Here is a 20539-nt window from a genome sequence, read left to right on the forward strand (position 1 = left end):
CAAATTTCAATTGGACTGTGTTACGGATGGTAAGGTCAAAATAGGCAGGACGTCCAAACAGAAAGTTGGGATGGTAAACATCACATCACCAGGGCGATTCACACACACACACACACACACACACACACACCACACACACACACACACACACACACACACACACACACACACACACACACACACACACACACGGGGAACGGATTATCCGGGTGAGTGTGTAACTGCATGTGACTTCCAAGTTGTTGCTGCTTGGACATATATTTTTACTGACTGGATTCGTGTCGAATAGATGCCAGGTTTGACGGCAAGACGTCTTCGAAGAAACACGGGGTCCAGCGAGACTTTCCAAATGGCTTCATTGGGATACTACAGTACCTAATGTAGAGTAGTGGCCCGGCTTATCCGGGGAACAGCAGTTGTGTAGCCGGGTACTGTACTTGTGCAACGGACGTGAGACTGGAAGTCTAACAGAGTATTACCGTGAGTACACAACACTGGCGACGAGGATGGTCGATCAAGAACCACAAGCCAGCAACGGCAGAGCACAGATAGCAGACGCACCCCGTGGACCACTGCTAGGGAAGCCGAGTCGCTACGTTCCGGGAGGAGATTGGCCAAGCTATACGGAACAGATGGATTTCTTCTTCGTGGCTAATGGTGTGTCAAACGCGCAGCACAAGAAAGCAATCTTGCTGACGAATGTTCCCACAGAAACATTCCAATTGATCAAGGACCTGTTGGCGCCAACACCACCTAGCGACGGCGGCGTCACATATGAACAGATCGTACAGGTGGTAAAGGACCACGTCAAGCCCGAACAATCTCCTCTCGTGAGTCGTTATGAATTTGACACTAGGGTGCGTAAATCTACGGAGTCGGTGAGTGATTTTGTCAAAGTCCTCAGGCACCTAGCAGCAAAGTGCAAATTCCACGATGACCAAAGAAATGAGCGTCTCAGAGACAGATTCATAGCGGGTATCAAAGATGATCGGATGTTGAGGACGCTATTAGGAGAGACGTTGACTGACCTTACGTTTGACAAAGCCGTACAACGTTGTGTGGCAATGGAGCAAGCCAGTAGGGATGTGGAGACGCTCAGAGGAGAGGCAGGACTCCAACCACGACCACACGAAGGCACGGTCGGGATGGCTGAGGTTCATCAAATGACAACGGGATCAACCACATGTTATCGATGCGGAGGAGCACATGAAGCCAGAGAGTGTCGATTTAGAACAGCTACATGTTTTCGTTGTCAAAAACAAGGACATGTACAAAGGATGTGCAGGACCAAACCAGGTCCAAGAAAAGAAGTCCAATCTGACAAGGGACCAATTCGGAAGGAAAATAAGAAGAAACCAGCGATGAAATGCCTGGAAGCATGGGAGAAGGAGGAACATAGTGAGAGTGACAGTGACTTGTACAACTTGTTCAGTCTTGGAAGAAACCACGCCATGGAGGTACAGGTGCAAATTGAACGGAAACCCATTGTCATGGAATTAGACACTGGGGCGGCCGTATCAGTCATAAGTCATGAGGAATACAAGAGGAAACTAAGACAGCAGGTCTCCATCAAAGAGACAGATCTGTTGCTGCACACGTATACGGGAGAGACCGTCAAACCAATGGGAGTGTGCACAGTGAACGTAGAACATAATCACCAGAAACAACAGTTGCCCTTGTATGTACTACCCGGAAAAGGGCCAGCTCTTTTGGGACGAGAATGGCTGAAAGCCATCCGACTGCAATGGTCACTCCTCCATCTGAACGCAACTCAAGAACTAGAAGACCTGCTAGCACGACACCCCAATGTGTTTGGATTGGGGTTGGGGCGCATGAAAGGCATCAAGGCCCGAATAGCGTTGCGGAGTGACAGCACACCACGTTTTTGGAAGGCAAGACCGGTGGCTTTCGCGAGGAAGAAAGCCGTGGAGCAAGAACTAGATAGGCTGGAGTCTGAGGACGTGATAGAACGGGTACAGCACAGCGAGTGGGCGGCGCCAATAGTTACTCCTGTCAAGAAAGGAGGCAACGTTCGGATTTGCGGCGATTTTAAAGTGACCGTTAACCCACAGCTAGAGATAGACACCTACCCACTCCCTCGAATTGAGGAGATTTATGCAGGCTTGGGAGGAGGGAAACACTTCACAGTCATCGACCTGAAGCAAGCCTACTTGCAAATGGAGCTGCAAGAAGACTCCCAGTTGGCAATGACCATCAACACCCATAGGGGCCTGTATCGGTTCAAGCGCCTACCGTTCGGAGTAGCTTCAGCCCCAGCAATATGGCAACGAACGATGGAACAAGTTCTGATGGGAATACCGGGCACCAGATGCTACCTGGACGATATCATCATCACGGGCCACACCCTAGAAGACCACTTGACCAACTTGGAGATGGTTCTTCATCGGCTGGAGGAGTATGGCTTGAAGGCTAACAAAGAGAAGTGCAAGTTCTTGAGCGATTCCGTAGAATATTGTGGCCACATAATATCGGCGAAAGGTCTACACACATCGGAAAAGAAGACACGAGCCATCACTCAGATGCCAGTACCATCTAGTATTCAACAGCTGAGGTCTTTCCTTGGAATGATCCAATATTACGCCAGATTCTTGCCAAATCTGTCGACGGAGCTTGCACCTTTGCATGACCTGTTGAAAAAGGACGCCCCGTGGGAGTGGGGTGAAGACCAGGAAAAAAGCTTCACCAAGGTCAAACAGATGTTGTTGCAAGATAGGATTCTCACACATTTTGATCCTGGGTTACCAGTAACACTTGCTTGCGACAGTTCATCCTATGGACTAGGCGCAGTCCTTTCACACATGTTTCCGGACGGTAGCGAACGACCCATCGCATATGCTTCCCGTTCTCTAAGCGGGGCGGAGAAACAGTATGCGCAAATAGAGAAGGAGGCGCTTGCACTTTACTGGGGAGTAAAGAAATTCAGACTGTATCTGGAAGGGCACCGGTTTACACTGATCACCGACCATCAACCACTGAAATTTATTTTGAGCCCTGACAAGGCTATTCCAGTCACCGCTGCAGCTCGACTACAACGCTGGAGTTTGTTTCTGGGAGCATTTACATACGACATCCAGTACCGGCCAACAGGGCAACATGCCAACTGTGATGGACTATCACGACTACCTGTGGATGACGAGATTCCAGATCGAACAGATGATACAGCCATTTTTTACAATAGCATTGTGGATACCTTGCCGGTTACAGCAAAAGATATTGAAAGGGCAAGCAGACAAGACCGCCTCATATCTCAGGTCATGGAGATGGTGCAGCAAGGAGGGCAGTCACTGGATACAGAAAAGGAACTGATCCCGTTCAACAGGAGGAGAAACGAATTGATTACACATCAGGGGGTCCTGATGTGGGGATCTCGAGTGGTGGTACCAACCAAGCTTAGAGCAAGGGTGTTGGAAACCTTGCATGAGGGCCATCCCGGGATGGTGAAAATGAAGGGTTTAGCTCGGTCATTCGTGTGGTGGCCGGGCATAGATGGAGACATTGAAAGAGAGGTTCGACACTGTGTAGGATGTCAAGAGAATGCGAGGACACCTGGTAGAGGGCCGCTCCATAGATGGGAGTACCCAGCTAAACCTTGGCAGAGGCTGCACGTAGATTTTGCAGGACCCCTCGACGGACAGATGTATCTTTTGGTCATCGATGCATACAGCAAATGGCCTGAAATTTTTTCCATGAGAAGCACCGTGGCTGAGGAGACAGTGGCAACTTTGCGGACATTGTTTGCTCGGTTGGGCCTACCTGACCAAGTAATATCAGATAACGGTCCACAGTTTACATCAGAGTGTTTCAGAATGTTCATGTGCAAGAATGGTATTCGACATGTCACGGGGGCACCATATCATCCCGCGACGAATGGTCAGGCGGAGCGTTTGGTGCAATCATTCAAGAGAGCCATGAAAGCAGAGAAAAGGGAGAGAACAGCACAACACAAACTGGATAGGTTTTTGCTTTCATATCGGAACTCCCCTCAGGCCACTACGGGACAGAGTCCGGCTCAGCTTTTGTTGGGTAGAAACATCAAGTCAAGACTGGACTTGGTTAAACCAAGTGTGGAACGGGAAGTCAACAGCAAACTGATACAAAACGAATATCGTCCGCCAAAGGGTTTTGCCAAAGGACAAGCGATCTGGTTTAGAAATTACCATCTGGGCCCCAAGTGGCTTGTCGGAACCGTCGAGGAGCAAACTGGACCGGTGTCCTACAGAGTGGCAACGCCTACCAGATCACACAGGTTACACGCGGACCAAATGAGATCAGGGCCACATCCTGAGGGAGTCCCTAGCAAGGATACAGGTTCAAAGACAGAAGAGGTAGCGTTGCCTCAGCCATTAACTGGGCAAGAGGGGGAAACACAGACACAACAAGAAATGGACAGCAGACAGGAAGCTCCTAAAGAATGTCAGATACCAGAGCCACCCACACCAGTACCAGAAGGAGGAAATGCCACATGTACCAGGTCAGGGCGGAGAGTACTACCACCCGCTCGCTTGGCAGAATATGTTACGGACTATGCAAAGTGATTGGTTGTTTTAGCACTAGTTTTAGCGCTGTTGGGTTGCGTTGTTTCAGAATAGCACAGGGGGTGTAGAGTAGTGGCCCGGCTTATCCGGGGAACAGCAGTTGTGTAGCCGGGTACTGTACTTGTGCAACGGACGTGAGACTGGAAGTCTAACAGAGTATTACCGTGAGTACACAACACCTAACATGATCAATAATCTAGGAGATTTTTTGAAACGGAATCCTTGGGTAAATTGTTTGTCTTCAACGGGATTTTTTAAAACGGGGCACTCGGTTACTTACCCACTTAGTGTGTTCCTTAAGTTTGGGGAGGCTGTCATAAATTAGAATGAAAACCACACCCCTTTCCACTTGCAAATCCACGACTATTTCCTGATTTTTTCTCTTCTCTCTCACATGCACTTTGTGTAGACATAAAAGTAAATGTAGTATCGATTTCAAGTTACAAGTGAGCTGGAATGGGCGTCGTCAATGTGGTTATTAGTTAAAAGGAGAGGAAACACTTACAGTCCCCGCCAAAACTGTTTTCAAGGCTCACTGTGATCGTCAAATTTAATGGCATCTCGGTGACAATAGAACCTAGAATACTAGTTTTGGCGTTGACCAATTTTAGCAGTTCGTAGTTAGCCAGAATAACCTGAGCTCGAAGTGGAGGAAGTACGGAGTGCATGCAAACCGGTCGTTAGGTAGCGGAGCCGCCGGAGATTCCATTCTCCGGTCAATCAGGTTGTCAACTTTTAAATTACTTGAAAAATTATTAATGGATAGGCCGGCTTCTGCCTATTTGATGCGGTCTTCTTGGACTCTGCCATTGCCGGATAACGTAGCAAACATCATAACAATTGATGGGCATCCGCACTTCACCACGTCTTCTCGTTCTACCATACTGAAATGATGATGTGTATTAAAAAAGATAGTCATCGTCGTCTTTAACATATATACTACTCTAACGTTAATTAAGCGGACTGTTTAGTAACTTGTTCGAGTTCTGCATGCTTGAAGAGGAGAGACACGCCCAAAATGTTTGGCGCTATAGCCTCAAATAAATTTGCATACCCATGGTACATTGGGATACTGGACCCTTGCTAATTTCTCATATCTTTGAACCGGATATAGGTCGTAACGAAATTTTTTATTTCGTCCGGCCTACTACTTTACTTTTCAGAACGGAGTAAAAAATGCATATGAACGAGATATGTTTAGTAGTGATGAATTGTCAGAATGGGATAGTCATGCAACAACATAAATTTGCATTCAACGTTAAATTAATTAACTTTAGGAGAATTCTGTCTGTGGCTGCTAATTCTGTGAATGAGATATAATCTAAGAATGCATACAACGATAAATCAATTTACCAACAACTATATCTAATCTGCCAGTGCAGAGAACGGGATGGTGAGCTAGTAATATACAATATTATCAGAAAAGACTTTGAATTAATGGCATTGGTTCACTACGTGTAACTGGTAGTGAACTATTGTGTGGATTTATAAAATTGTATTTGTGGCTATTAGCCATATTAAAGATGAACTATTGGCGGGAATTTAGTTTAGCGATTTTTCTGAAAAAGTGTGTTGGCATATCTTATTTTGGTGATTATATTGTAGACTATTGATATTTTATTTCTATTTTTTCTAGCTGTTGTTTGGGACACCTTGTTCACACCTTAATTAAGAAAGCGGAGAGAAGCACATGTGTATAGGGTCCTATCCAGTAGTTTGTTGATCTTCAGCGTATTCTGTTTTTATCATCTATTTTTGAATCTACTATTTGCATAAATGGTTGACACATTTCGAAACAGAGTTTTGTGTGATGGGTGCCTCTAATACTTAATTTTAAAGTGGCAATATCTATAGGAGCTGGCTGACTGATTGGCTGTGTACGCTACTTTTCTTCTAGATATTAAATTTTAGAAACGTGTTTTTCTGACTACTTGTCACTGTTGTGTGATCCACTAAATCTTTATGGGTGTTAATAAACAATTTTTAATCTAAGAATTATATACCTGAATACGCTATGTATATGACATAGTTTGTGTTTTATTTAAAAGTGATTATTGTATTAAATTAATAGTTGCACGTTTGCATGTTTAGGTAATACATGGGTGTGACACGCTTACAGACCATTGGAATCCTTCAATGATATTGCAACAATTAGTAGATTGTCCAATTAATTTTTATAGAAGTCTGGCGACGGATGCTTGGTGTTATAGGTATGTCCATTTACCATAGTGGGTGTGTGTAGAGCACGTGAGACTGACTCTAGATTCAGTGCCCCTGTATTGCTGGAAATTATGGTGGGAAACGATAAACTGCGGTCGTCAGTCTGGTTTATATTTGTTATCAACAGAGTTGTTCTCACAGCTATCACTTGTCCTGATCATTCTTTTCTAAATGAACAGGGACGGTGCGAAATCTGTCGTTCTTGTCTTCCGGGTGTGAAAGTCATCACTAACTGCACGAGCACTAGCAATATGGTGTGTCATCCAGAGAGTGAGTGCACCAACTCACAGTATGTGTACGACGATAGGTACACGGCCGATTACCAGTGTCGTACAGTCAGGCCAGCTGACTGCATGGACGGTTTGCTCACGTCTCATCCACCTGCCGATTGCAGTACGAAGGGAAACCATTGCAGATGTCGGAGAGTTCCTAGCAATCATACAAGAGTAGAATGTTATTGTGGAACGGTTACGCCCACTGTAACTAAAAGCGTGGGTAAGATTCTCACAGATCTTCGTGTGTTTTGCGTATGGTGTGGCGGTGGTGGTGGCGGTGACGGTGTCTGTGGCTCAGTGTGTGTGTGTGTGTGTGTGTGTGTGTGTGTGTGTGTGTGTGTGTGCGCGCGCTCTCGTGCGTGCGTGCTTGCGTGCGTGCGTTCGTGCGTGCGTGCGTGCGTGCGTGTGTGTGTGTGTGCGTGTGTGTGCGCGTGTGTGCGCATGTGTGCGCGTGTGTGCGTGTTTGTGCGCGCGTGTGTGTGTGTGTGTGTGTGTGTGTGTGTGTGTGCGCGCGTGTGCGTTTGTGTGTGTGTGTGTGTGTGTGTGTGTGTGTGTGTGTGTGTGCGTGCGCGCGCGCGCGCATGCGAGCGTTTGTGTGTGTGTCTGTGGATGGGCGCTTGTGCGTTCATTCGAGTCTGGTTGCATAGCTCCGCATGAGGTGTGTGACCTGCTCCGCTTTTGGATGTCTGTTTCGGTTTGAAAGTCTCAGTTTTCGTTCATAAATCTTTACAGGAGTCATAAAGTGAGTACCTCTCATGTCACCATAAAATGTTTATACAACGTATGACGACTTGCATTCTGATTTCGCTCTTGTTCCTCGTCGTCCTTTCTTTGAAAGTGACTTCATTATGATTTCTGATGCCTTCTAACCTTTCTTGGGCTTCGAACTGCAGAAAGCATGATCTAAAGATGAGTCTTCTAGAAAATTTGGAGCAGACCAGCAACCGGCAACAGTCTGCGTTAACAGTTTTTTCAAGCGTAAGCGTTGGTTTTTGAGTCATCAGCTTACATTGGTGAATCCAGGGAGAGGGTCCAACGGTCCAGGCCTTCCCTTGTTGCCATTTGCTGTCAACTTGCCAGATTGCAAAACAATGTGCCATAACCTGCGATATACACAATCCTGATGACAGATTTGGTATCAAAAATATAATTCTCTTAGTCTGATAGAATCTGCCCGTGGAGCGAGGCGTAAGGCTTCAGCTGAGAGATGTCTGAAGTAAGGTATTACAAAACTGGGCGGGTTTGGTTTTGCTGTGTGCATGGTTGGGGCCTCTCCTCACCTTTTCAAAATCCTGGATTCGCACTTGGCTTAAATACGCAAGTGACATTGCGCAAGTTTTCGTTTGTAAGAAATACACTTACATGTTTTACCTAATAAGTTGAATTAGATGCATTTCTGCAACTCTTAGCACCTCCACATTCTTCTGTTGGAACTCTTCAGGTCGCTTTAGGGATTCTATGTTATAGTTTAGGGGCATAACTAATGATTACAAAAGTTTATCTCTAGCAGAAAAATTAGGCTCAACCTTTTGTTTCTCTCCCCGCCTTTCTCATTCCCTGACTTGTCAATGCCCACCCATCCTGGACCGCAATGCTTACTTTATCTGCCCATATGCTAATGAGCGCTCACACTCGTGCACAACTACTTACTAGCCACGTACAGACAACTTTGGCTGCTAAAAACCAGTGACGAACGTAGTATCACCAGTGTAAACAGTCTACTACACTACTCTACATACGTGTTTTTAGTTCGGTTACCTTTTCGCATTTACTGCTCTGGGATTTTACGTTTATTGAACACTAGCTCATTATTCCGTTCTTGACCCGGGAAAGGTAATTACCACAATTTCTATAATACAATTTAGTTATTGGGCGGAGAAAATACAAACTCCTGACACCAAATGATCCAAATATAATCACACACACACACACACCTTGAACCTTGAAGCCGCCCATAGTAAAGGAAACTATGATTGCGGGGCCCTTGGATTGTGCTCCTGGGCAACTGGCAAATTACTAGGACAAAACCGCCTGTGTCTTGAGAGGTCGCCGTGTCGTCTACAGGATCTTCTACATTCACATAAGAAACTTTCTCCTTGGAATCGTACATTCGCTGCACATCTGCTTTTCCCACGATTTGTGACTACCTTCTCAACACCACTTTGACAAAGACTGAACCACCCATTCCGGTCTTGGCATCTCTGGTACCAGATATTTTTGGTATCTACTAATTGTAGATTTTGACTAACTAGATCTCTCCATCTCTTTCTTATTCCATGGCAAGGTCTTGTCTTCCTCAATTCCCCAAAACATCAGTTTCTTTGGAAGTCGTTCCTCATTCATTCTACCCACATGACCCAGCCACTTCAATCGCTGCTCCATTATGATGTCAGGGATTGTCCAATGTATGCCAAAATTTCAGCTAAAGCTCGTGTTGTCAACCTCTCCTGCCATTGCTCAAATCTGTTGACTCCAAGTATGGTTCTCACACAACGATTGTGAAAGAAATTTAGCCTTTTTGTGTGTTGAGCTTTTAGCACCCAAGTTTCAGATCCATACAATACCATTGCAAAAACCACTGCTCTGTAGACTGCTCTCTTGGTAGCCACTGACAAGTTAGAATTGTTGAAAATTGGACCTCTTAAAGCTCCAAAAGCTTTGGAAGCCTCTTAGATTCTACTGGTAACATTTAGTGTGACATCTCCATCTATTGATGAATTAGACCCCAAGTACGTAAAGCAATCCACCATCTCAATTTCCCCTCCATCAACTTGTACCGAAGCCACATCCCTGTCATCAATTGCTGTCCCTATTACTATTCATTTTGTCTTCTGAGTGTTAACAGTCAACCCCCATTTTCTTGCCATATCAACAAACTTTCTAGATGCCATTTCATAGTCCTCACGAGAACTGGAATACAGAGCCACATCATCTGCAAACTGTGACGCAGTCACCCTCACTACTTGCAGCCTCGAATTTCAACTTCTATCTCCAACCAGCTTTCTGCCATGTTTGAACAGTACATCAATTCCAGCCTCTGCACACTCATCTCGCCAACATGTTACCATAGCATTGAAATAGATGTTGAATAATATAGGAGCCAAAATGCACCCTTGTCTAAGATCATTTTTTCACATCAAATGCATCAGATAGATCTGATCCCACTCTGACCTCTGCTCTCATACCCTGATGACACGACTGAATAATGCTGAGCATTACTGTGGGCACATCACATTTCTTCAACACTCTCCATAAGGCTTGACGAGGTACTGAGTCATAAGCTTTCTTTAGATCTACAAACAGGACGAAGAGTGCTTCACCATGCTCAATAGCCTTTCCCATCAGTTGTCTAGCCACAAAAATCATGTCTACACATCCTCTTTCCTTTCTAAAACCGCACTGGGATTCTGGCAAGATAACTCTGCAATAGTCTGTAGTCGTTCTTGAATGATTCTAGCGAATGCCTTCCCTATGACATCAAGTAGACTAATACCCCGCCAGTTATCACTCATTTGGAGATTTCCTTTTTTTGGAATAGGAACAACTACTGCATCTTTCCAGTCTCCCACTACTCTACCTTCTTTCCATACGTCCTTTATCAGCCATAGTAATCTATCCAAGAGTTGTGCGCCACCACAGCTGACCAGTTCAGGTACAATACCGGTCTTGCCTCCAGCTTTGCCTTTTTTCAATTTGGAGAGTGCACTCACCAACTCTTCTTCACTAGGAGCTTCATCCAGTTCTGCAAAAGGTGGTATAGTTGTCATGCTCTCCAGTACTTCTTTACTAAACTCACTGTCCACGTTCAACAGTCTGCAAAAGTGTTGATGCCAGCGAGATAACACTTTCAGTGGACCTTGTGTTAGCTCGCCATTGTCCTTCATGATTGCTCTATGTCTGATTGGTTTACGACCAGCATGTGCTTGTTGTAGCTTTCGGATACACTTCCATCTAGTCCGGTCATCTTTTACAGCTTCTTCTCTTGTGTTGCCACTCGACATACCTATTCCTCTTTGGCTTTATCTACTGCTTTCTTCACAATTCTTTGATGTTTTCTAAACTCTTTTTTCTTAGTTTGGGTGTTTTTTGTGAGATATACAGTATAAGCCTTATTCTTAGCTACAATCAATGGCGTCAAAACTTCAGTGTTTTCCTCAAACCACTCTGGTTGGTTCCTTCTTTCTCTACCCACAGATTCCTCCGCTGCTGCTGTAGTGGATAACTTCACAGTTGTCCAATTGTCTTCTGTGGATGTCTCCAAGGAGTGCGTGTTGACCCGAAGTTTATCTTCCAACTTATCTCTATACTCATCCTTTTTTGCCTTTAAAGACAGCTCATGAACAGCAAAAGCAATCTTGTCCTTTGTTGCACAAACTCGTGGAAAACGTACTCTGAATTTAGCTCTGATCATCTTATGGTCAGTCCAGCAATTGGCCCCTCTCATCACCTTAAAATCCCTACAAGAAACTCTCCCTGTTGCCCTCATGACAATGAGATCAATCATGTGATGTTTCTTAGTTACTGGGTGCATCCATGTGCCATAATAAATGTTCTTCTTTTGGAACCAGTTGTTCATCACTGTTAGTTGGTTGGCTGTGCAGAACTGCAAAATATTCTCCCCTGCCAGGTTCCCCTCATCAAGTCCATGCTTTCCTATCACCTTATGCCACAAATCATCACTCTGCCCCAACACTCCCACTCTAGCATTAAAGTCACCCAAAACCACAAGGATGTGGTTTGTGGTATCTGGTCCAGTGTCTTGTAAGTCTGAAAAATACTTAGCCTTTATACCTTTATACCTGGAGGAGCCCTAGCAGTAGGAGCATAAGCACAAACTACAGACAAGAACGTATCAGATGTCTCCCTGGAACTCCCAAGCCTGGAATTAACCGCTTTACATACCTCTCCCGCATCCCTCCAAGCTGCTGTAGCTTGAGGATCTAGTATAATTCCCACACCTTCATTACGCACTACGACTTCACCATTAACCGGGAGAGGTCTACTGAAGTTTAAAAGAGTGAACCCTTCTACCACTCGCCAGACGTCTTTCCCAAACCATTTTGTCTCAAAGTTTTCAACTAAAGTTTGTATGTTCCATGTACATACAGTCAAGTTCCTTCGACCTTTCTTCTGCTCTCGTTTGCCCATCTTGAAATGACCAAGGTAATTTGCCAACCTCTTGTGCAAAAATGAATAACTTCCTTCCCGATTGCAAAACCAAGAGAAGTAAAACCACTGCCAGTATCTGGACTGCTCCTCACGATAACTGTCAGCGGGTGTCAACACACACACACACACACACACACACACACACACACACACACACACACACACACACACACACACACACACACACACACACACACACACACACACACGCACATCCACACACACACACACACACACACACACACACACACACACACACACACACACACACACACACACATCCACACACACACACACACACACACACACACACACACACACACACACACACACACACACACACACACGCACACACACACACACACACACACACACACACGCACACACACACGCACACACAAATGGACAAATGCTATTCCCTCCACATGATTTGACATCGACCAAAGTGTCAGTTACGGAGATAGCGGCCCTGCCCCTAGAGACCGGGCCTGCATGTGCTACATGAAGACAGGTCCAGTGCTACAATCCACCTAGAGCTTGGCCAGAGTCATCCAGGGGCACTGAATATGGCGTAGCTCTGGGACTCGACATAAAGGCCTACACGTACCCGTATCTGCTGCCTCATGTTACTGCCAAGCCAGTGGTCTTGTCCACCCCAGTCAGATACCAGGTACTTATTTACACACACACACACACACACACACACACACACACACACACACACACACACACACACACACACACACACACACACACACACACACACACACACACACACACACACAACACATCTCCTATGTGGCTTGTGCTTGGGGATCGGATATGTCAAAATGTGAATTCGCACCGCGGTCACGTCCTCTCGAGATTTCAAGTGGGGGTCGACTTCTCGAGAGGGGACCGTCTTAATACCGAAGCGTTAGTTTGCATTGTGGTGGGCAACGCAGTCTTTATGCACAGTTTTATGACGATTGGCTTGGCACTTTTTGGCGTGATTGATGTTACAGACAGACAGACAGATCAGACTTTGCTTAAATCTAGAGAAGAGCTATTTCAGGTTTGGGCAGCTTCAGAAATTTGGCTGAAAGAACGTGGCAGTTCAGCAAATTAAAAATTAGTAAGCCGATCACCTATAGGTTTAGGTAGTTTCCGTCCAACAGGAAACTAATGCTAGCTACGCCCTTATTAAATTGGTTTACATTTAGGTTATTATAATAAAGTTTTTTGACAGTATAGGATTTAGTTGAGTCGCACATTTGTTGATACTACAAGAGATCAAAACCTCGTTATCGTTTGATATCTAGCGGTAATTTGGTAGAAACTAATTATACGCTAGTTGTGCATGCATTCCAGGAGTTGAAAAGAGTCGTCTACTTGTTGACCGTTACCTTGGGATGTCACCGTTATATGTAGATAGTCTATAGTGTTTGTGTTTGGTGTAGCCATTTTTGCAGTTCGTCTGTTTGCTGTAGATGCTTGCGATGAAAATCCATTAGATTTGTTTGGCTTAAACGGGACGTTTCTACTTTTGAACAATGAATCGAACCGCGACTGGCAGTGGCAACTTCATGGCAATATCGGTTTCAAACTGATGGTCAAGTTGGTCATACAGAATGGACACCGGCGCGACTTCGTTACTTTTCGCGATAGGAACTCGTCGGGACCCATTATTGTCAGACTTTCTGTATCTGGAGAAATCCATGTCGTCGTGTCCTGTAGTAGATCTCTTTTTGTTAGACATAGCAACGATTACGGAGCTTCTAACTTGACATTTACTGCGTCTTTTAAGTGTATTGGTAAGTAAAAAATGTCATGTTTTTCACTTTGCTTAATAATATTGCAGAGACTTGCACATGCTTAGATCACATGACTTCTCCAGAATATCCCAAACCGTATTCCGTGTGGACAAGAGAAGTGTGGAAAGTATGTGCTTTGCCAACGCAGCCAACATATCTAGAGTTTACAGACTTCGATTTGGAGAAATTGGTCAACGTAACAGTGCGTTCGTCTGGAAGACCTAGTGCAGCATTTCAGGGTCGAATGCAGCCATTCAGATTAGTTGTTACATCTACGACGTGGGTAGTTTTCAGCCCCGGCAGCCAGAGAACCGGAAATAGTCTTCGGCGATTTTCAGTCCAACTTAACGTTGCACCGTTGAGAACTCAAAATAAGTACATTTTAATTTGAACTGTATAATATAGTACGTTGTCAATCACAGTGTACCGTTGCTACGGTATTTTAATGCCTGAATAGACCGCTGCCATAGCAACAGGTAAACAGTGTGGTAATAAGACACGCTTAAGGCAATTAATAAGGCAGCCTGGACTAGTCACTAACGTTAATTAATTGTCATTCTTCCGCTAAGACGACGTGATTTCCTGCCGATGAAATCCGCCTCCGCTCGTGGGCGAATATCTCTGTACCGGCTTATCGAATCTCCACCAACTTTAAACTGTCTGTTCCTGACGTCGCACGATACGCGCAGAGCTTGTCGTTTGAGCGGGTGACGTCGAAAGACGCAAGATACTTTTGCGTTATCCGTGTCTTGAAAAAACGCCTCCACTTCGTTTGCCCATGTAGACGAATCGAATTCCTGCCATGTTCGATACACGCCTATTCCTCGCAACGCCACAACGTCTTCGAAATGACGGCACCCAACGGGACGGTCGAAGCGGCGAGAGTCGGATGATTTGTGACTGTGTGTGTGTGTGTGTGTGTGTGTGTGTGTGTGTGTGTGTGTGTGTGTGTGTGTGTGTGTGTGTGTGTGTGTGTGTGTGTGTGTGTGTGTGTGTGTGTGTGTGTGTGTGTGTGTGTGTGTGTGTGTGTGTGCGCGCGCGCGCGCGTGCGTGTAATACACGGGGAACGGATTATCCGGGTGAGTATGTAACTGCACGTGACTTCCAAGTTGCTGCTGCTCGGACATATATTTTCCTAACTGAATTCCTGTCGAATATATGCCAGGTTTGATACACCTGCTTTCCGCAACGGCAGGACGTCTTCGAAGAAACGCGGGGTGCAACGAGACTGTCGAAATGGCTTCATCCGGATACTACAGTACCTAACATGATCAATAATCCACGAGGTTTTTGAAACGGAATCCTTGGTTTGAAACGGAATCCTTGCTTACATTTTTTTTATCTTCAACGGGATTTTTAAAATGGGACACTCGGTTACTCACCCGCTTAGCGTGGTCTCTAAGTTTGGGAAGGCTATAATAAATTAGAATGCAAACCACGCCTCATTCCACTTGCATATCCACGACTGTTTCCTGATTTTTTCTCTTCTCACATGCTGTTTGTGTAGACATAAAAGTAAATATAGTATCGATTTCAAGTTACAAGTAAGCGGGAGTGGGTGCCGTCAGTGTGGGTATTAAAAGGAGAGGAAACACTGTTACAGTCCTCGCCAAACCTGTTTCAAGGCTCACTGTGATCGTCAAATTCAATGGCATCTCGGTGACAATAGAACCTAGAATACTTGTTTCGGCGTTGACCAATTTTAGCATTTCGTCGATAGCTAGAATAACCTGAGCACAAAGTGGAGGAAGTACGGAGTGCATGCAAATCGGTCGTTAGGTAGCAGAGCCGCCGGAGATTCCATTCTTCGGTCAATCGGGTAGTCAACCTTTATTAAATTACTTGAAAAATTATTAATGAATAGGCCGGCTTCTTTCTTTAACAATGGGGGCTCGAAAGTTTGCTAGAGCAGATTTGTAGGAGCTATATTGTTAACTTTGCTATTCTCTGCAAATTTTGCCACACACGCTTAATAATGACAGGCCCTTACATATGAATGTTAGTAGTATATAGACTACCGGTTCTGGCACACCCTCTGTAATGCTGCTAGAAATCCAATGCTGTATATATAGACAACTCGTTTCTGACGCACTTTTCTCAATGCGCTAATACTTTTGTTCCTGCGTTAGTATATCCCTGCGTTGGAGATGGTTCTACGCCATTTATTTCACTCTTCCACTTGCTATCTACCGTTCATGAGTCTAAAGTATGTGTATGTTGTGTCTATCTACTATCTTCCCTCGTCGAGGGCGCGAACCCCCACTCGGTGCCCGAGACGCAACTACCTATTAGCCATATGTGCTCGATGGTATATACAGTCCGCGTCAAAACTATTGACACATTTACGCTTGGAGGCGTGGTCATGGGTAGCGTGAGCAGAAACGCATCCGTTTTCATGTCACCAACGATTTTTAGATAGAAGACGACTTAGTCTCGCGTAGCCAGCCCCTCCCCTTTTCTATTTTCGGTAGGCGGGGAGGGTCTGGTGCAGTTGCTTTGATGCCTTCGTGTTAGCATTTCGTAGTTAGCTAGAATAACCTGAGCACAAAGTGGAGGAAGTACGGAGTGCGTGCAAATCGGTCGTTAGGTAGCAGAGCTGCCGGAGATTCCATTCTCCGGTCAATCGGGTTGTCAGCCTTTACTAAATTACTTGAAAAATTATTGATGGATAGGCCGGCTTCTTCCTATTTGATGTGGTTGGCACTGAGTGGGTACTTATATCTTATGCAAACTGGCTGGAATTTCCTTCTCTTCGTCTTCTTGCGAATTGTGTTGTTATGTGAGCGACGTAGTCATGTCTCTGCGAATGTGTAACTTCTATGTGTATATACACAGCACTCAGGGCGTCGACGACAGCCTAGACGTAACTTACGAGTGTCGATCAGTCGCCTTGTCTCCGTTCAGTCGCCCTGTTTGGCCTGTCTGCCCGAGCTGTTGTGTGTGTTCTTATGCTCATGTTTTGTCGTCTCGTGCTAGCTAGAGGTCGACCAGACACACAGAGCGCGCTCACTGCGTAGTCGGTGGCCATGGAAACAATTGACGTTGCAGTGTGAAGACGTTCGATTCTTGCTGTCACTGTTACGTCAGTATTCAGGCACATATACGTACATACAAAGGTTGGTAACGGATACAGAGCAAATGAAAGCAACTGATGTTCCAAGGTTATGTACGTGCAGACTTGCCTGCGTCCATTACGCCCTGAGTGCTGTGTAAGTACACATAGAAGTTACACATTCGCAGAGACATGACTGCGTCGCTCACATGACAACACAATTCGCAAGAAGACGAAGAGAAGGAAATTCCAGCCAGTTTGCATAAGAGATAAGTACTCCCTCAGTGCCAGGCACATCCGCTCTATAGTTGACCGTTTATCGTACAAGCGGCAACACGAAGACATCAAAGCAACTGCACCAAACCTTCCCCGCCTACCGAAAATAGAAAAGGGGCGGGGCTGGCTACGCGAGACTAAAGAGGACTATTGTGTATGCCCGTAGGTTTGCTAGGCTTTTGGAAACTGACAAGTGCGCATCAATAGTTTGTGTCCTCCTTTCATTTTTTGATAGCATTTCCCTCACTCGCGTAGCTCTAGACAAAGGCGAATTCGGCTAGGCGTGCGTTCAGTTCAGTTTACGGCAACAGATCACAAGGCGTGAGCAAGTGCCACTCCATCTGGATTGCGTCGTCCAGTTCATAAACGTTTTGAGACCTAGGAAGCTCAACACGCCGCTTGATGACCGCCCAGAAGTTTGCTATTTCGTGCAAGATCTGGTGAGCTATCCGGCTAATCCAGAAACCATGGCGCTTGGAATCTCGTTTTCCTAGCTTCACTAGTAGCGGAATTTTAATTCTAAGGCATCGTGTAGCAATACTTGCAAAATGAAGTTCTCTTTTGCTATTGGAAGAACTGCATGACGACAACTTCTTGCGCTGCAAGCTGATGTGCAATTTTTTTGCTGATTTGTTGTTCCTGGTTGCGTCATGTTCACTAATTGAAGCTGTTCGACGGTTTTCTGCTAGTTCTTTGGTCTTCAACGGGAAGCTCTGCGTTGAATTCCTTCTTCAATGTCCAATCTTTGGAGACTTCAGTAAACAGTAGAGTGAGCACATGTAAAAGTTGGCAGATCCTAGAGATAGTTTTCTAATACTGGAGCGTTATCATAACAGGCTATCGCGGCGTTGTCTTTCATGACTCGTTTCATGATGGAAAAGATCTCTCCGCTGATGCGCATACTATGGACTAGCTTTTGCGACTGCTTTTCAGCTGCTTGAGAAACAATTGGCGCGGTTTCTTAATAAATAGCGAAACACTAGAAAACTTTCCAAAAATAGTACAAGTAAACCGGAAATGTGTCATTAGTTTTGACGCCAACTGTACATACTTTTACAGTCTATATCTATAGAGTCATTTGTCTAATATTGCGCACTTGGGAAAACTGGGGAATTCCCGGAAAGAGTGGCGGATTTTGGGGAAACTGGGGAAATCTGGGAAAAACTAGGGAAACGTGGGGAAATCTGGAAAGTTCCACCGCAAAACTTGGGAAATTTGGTGGAAATCCCACATGCACGTGTCAAATATAAAAGCAGTGCATGCGTAGATAGCGTCGTTTTGTTCCTGGTGATAGAGGTGTGCTCTCTGAGCACGTTTGTGTGATATTCTCTGTCATGACCGCTAACAAATTTTACTCTGTTAGACAAATAAATAATCTATATATAAGCTCGTTTATGTGTTAGTCTCTTAATTAAAGTGTCAAGAAATTATGCCCTGTTAGAGAAATGAATTCTACAGTATATAGAGCGATGGAAGCGTCGATCAAGCGATCCATTAATCATGTAACTAAAGGGCTGATTACTCCTGAGCAGTATGATGAGAGTATCACCGCCATTGAGTCATCTATGACACAACGATGTGAGAGTCAAGAAGGTTTACCAACTCCACGTGCTACCCCACTTGTAAAGCTCACTTCAGATCAACCAGTGGTTGTAAACACTTTACATGTGAATCCCAATCCAGTTCCACGTGTGAAACCTACTCCTGCTCTACGTGTGAAGACCAATCCAGCTCCACGTGTGAACCTTACCTTTACTCAACGGGTGAACATGCAAATATGTAAACACATGCCTCACGCTGTAGGTAATTTTCTCCGAGATTGGCAGATGAATGTGCCAGAGGATCAGCACGACCCTCGAGCCTTTCTGCAAACGCGCGTTCACAAATTCATCACAACATCGTCAAGAATATCCTATTCCTAAACGGTGTAAAATTCCAAGTTGTTCTCGATGTTCGTCATTACAGCGGACATTCGTAGGACTAGAGAAATGGAATGAACCCATACTAAGAAATAAAATGGAACCTCTTCTTACAGCCGAAGAGATTACAGAATCGTTGGACTGAAGATTGCAACCCATGCTGGAAACACTAGAACGGTTCACCAACGAAGGAAGCAGATGGACGGTAGATGGCATTACAAGATTTCAACTCCATATTGCACGATACCAACAAATCTATGGCGGCTCCTATCTCCCACTTCCCAAAGAAGTGGAAAATAAGAAGGCCGTCGTCCATATCAAAAACAGACGACAGCTGTCTACGATAGGTTCTACGTTGGGCACTCTTTCCAGCCAAACGCGACCTCCAAGACTTAGCAAATACCCGACAGACGATGGACTGTGTTGGAATGGTATATAGGAATCAACTCCCATCAAACAGATTGATCTCACGGAGAAGCAAAATTCCAAATTCGCTGTGAACGTCTTCAGATGGGACAAAGTTGTCTATCCACTCAGATTTGCAAAGTCTGAGTTATCAAGCAGGATCAATGTTCTTCTCACCGGCAAACGATTCAAGCAACACTACACTTGGATCAAAAACCTCAACCGCCTAGTCAACGATCACAGCAAGCATATTCATTGTATGTTTTTCTGCGAACGCTATCTAAACGGATACACGCGACAAGACCTTCTCGAACAACACAAACACGACTTTAGAGGTATCGGACATCGCGCCAACCCAGTAGAGATGCCTGAAAAACGCAAAAACAAGCTCACTTTGCAGAATTACCAAAACCAACTCAAAGTTCCTTACGTCATCTATGAGGACTTTGAGTCTCTCATCAACAACGTCGAAGGACCCTCATGTGATCCCAACAAAAGCAACACCCAGAAGACAGCTCATCACGAAGCTTGTGGTTTCTCTTACATCGTCGTACAGTGTGACGGAGAAATTGAACAGCCCGTCGTCTACCGAAGACCCAATGCCACTCAACACTTCCTAGAGAGTCCGCAAAGAGAAGAAGCCAGGATAAAAAATATCAAACAAATTAAACCCCATCGAGATGACGACACAACATTGGATAGATCACAAAATGCAAAAGATCGCCACATCTGTGATAAACATTTATTCGTGGACATCTATAGAGACATCATCTATGGTGTTGACCCGAACACGGGCAAACACAAAGAAGCTGCAAACAAGAAATGCTGCTTTCAGTGCCCCACTATGATTGGACCCAAGGCGAAACGTAAAACC

General features: G+C 45.1%; 2 protein-coding genes across 2 annotated transcripts; one reads left to right on the plus strand and one right to left on the minus strand.

Moving 5' to 3' along the window:
• Positions 1 to 440: 440 nt before the first annotated feature.
• Positions 441 to 4556, plus strand: LOC134188496 (uncharacterized protein K02A2.6-like). The gene has a single exon (XM_062656658.1). It carries the CDS (start codon positions 507 to 509, stop codon positions 4554 to 4556), a length of 4050 nt encoding a protein of 1349 aa, XP_062512642.1. The 5' UTR covers positions 441 to 506.
• Positions 4557 to 11054: 6498 nt separating this feature from the next.
• On the minus strand, positions 11055 to 12199 carry LOC134188497 (uncharacterized). The gene is made up of 2 exons (XM_062656660.1): positions 11954 to 12199; positions 11055 to 11861 (listed from the first exon to the last, which is right to left on the minus strand). Exons 1-2 carry the CDS (start codon positions 12197 to 12199, stop codon positions 11055 to 11057), a joined length of 1053 nt encoding a protein of 350 aa, XP_062512644.1.
• Positions 12200 to 20539: the final 8340 nt, after the last annotated feature.

The sequence above is a fragment of the Corticium candelabrum genome, chromosome 13 (assembly GCF_963422355.1).
Source record: "Corticium candelabrum chromosome 13, ooCorCand1.1, whole genome shotgun sequence".
Classification (NCBI taxonomy): Eukaryota; Metazoa; Porifera; class Homoscleromorpha; order Homosclerophorida; family Plakinidae; genus Corticium; species Corticium candelabrum.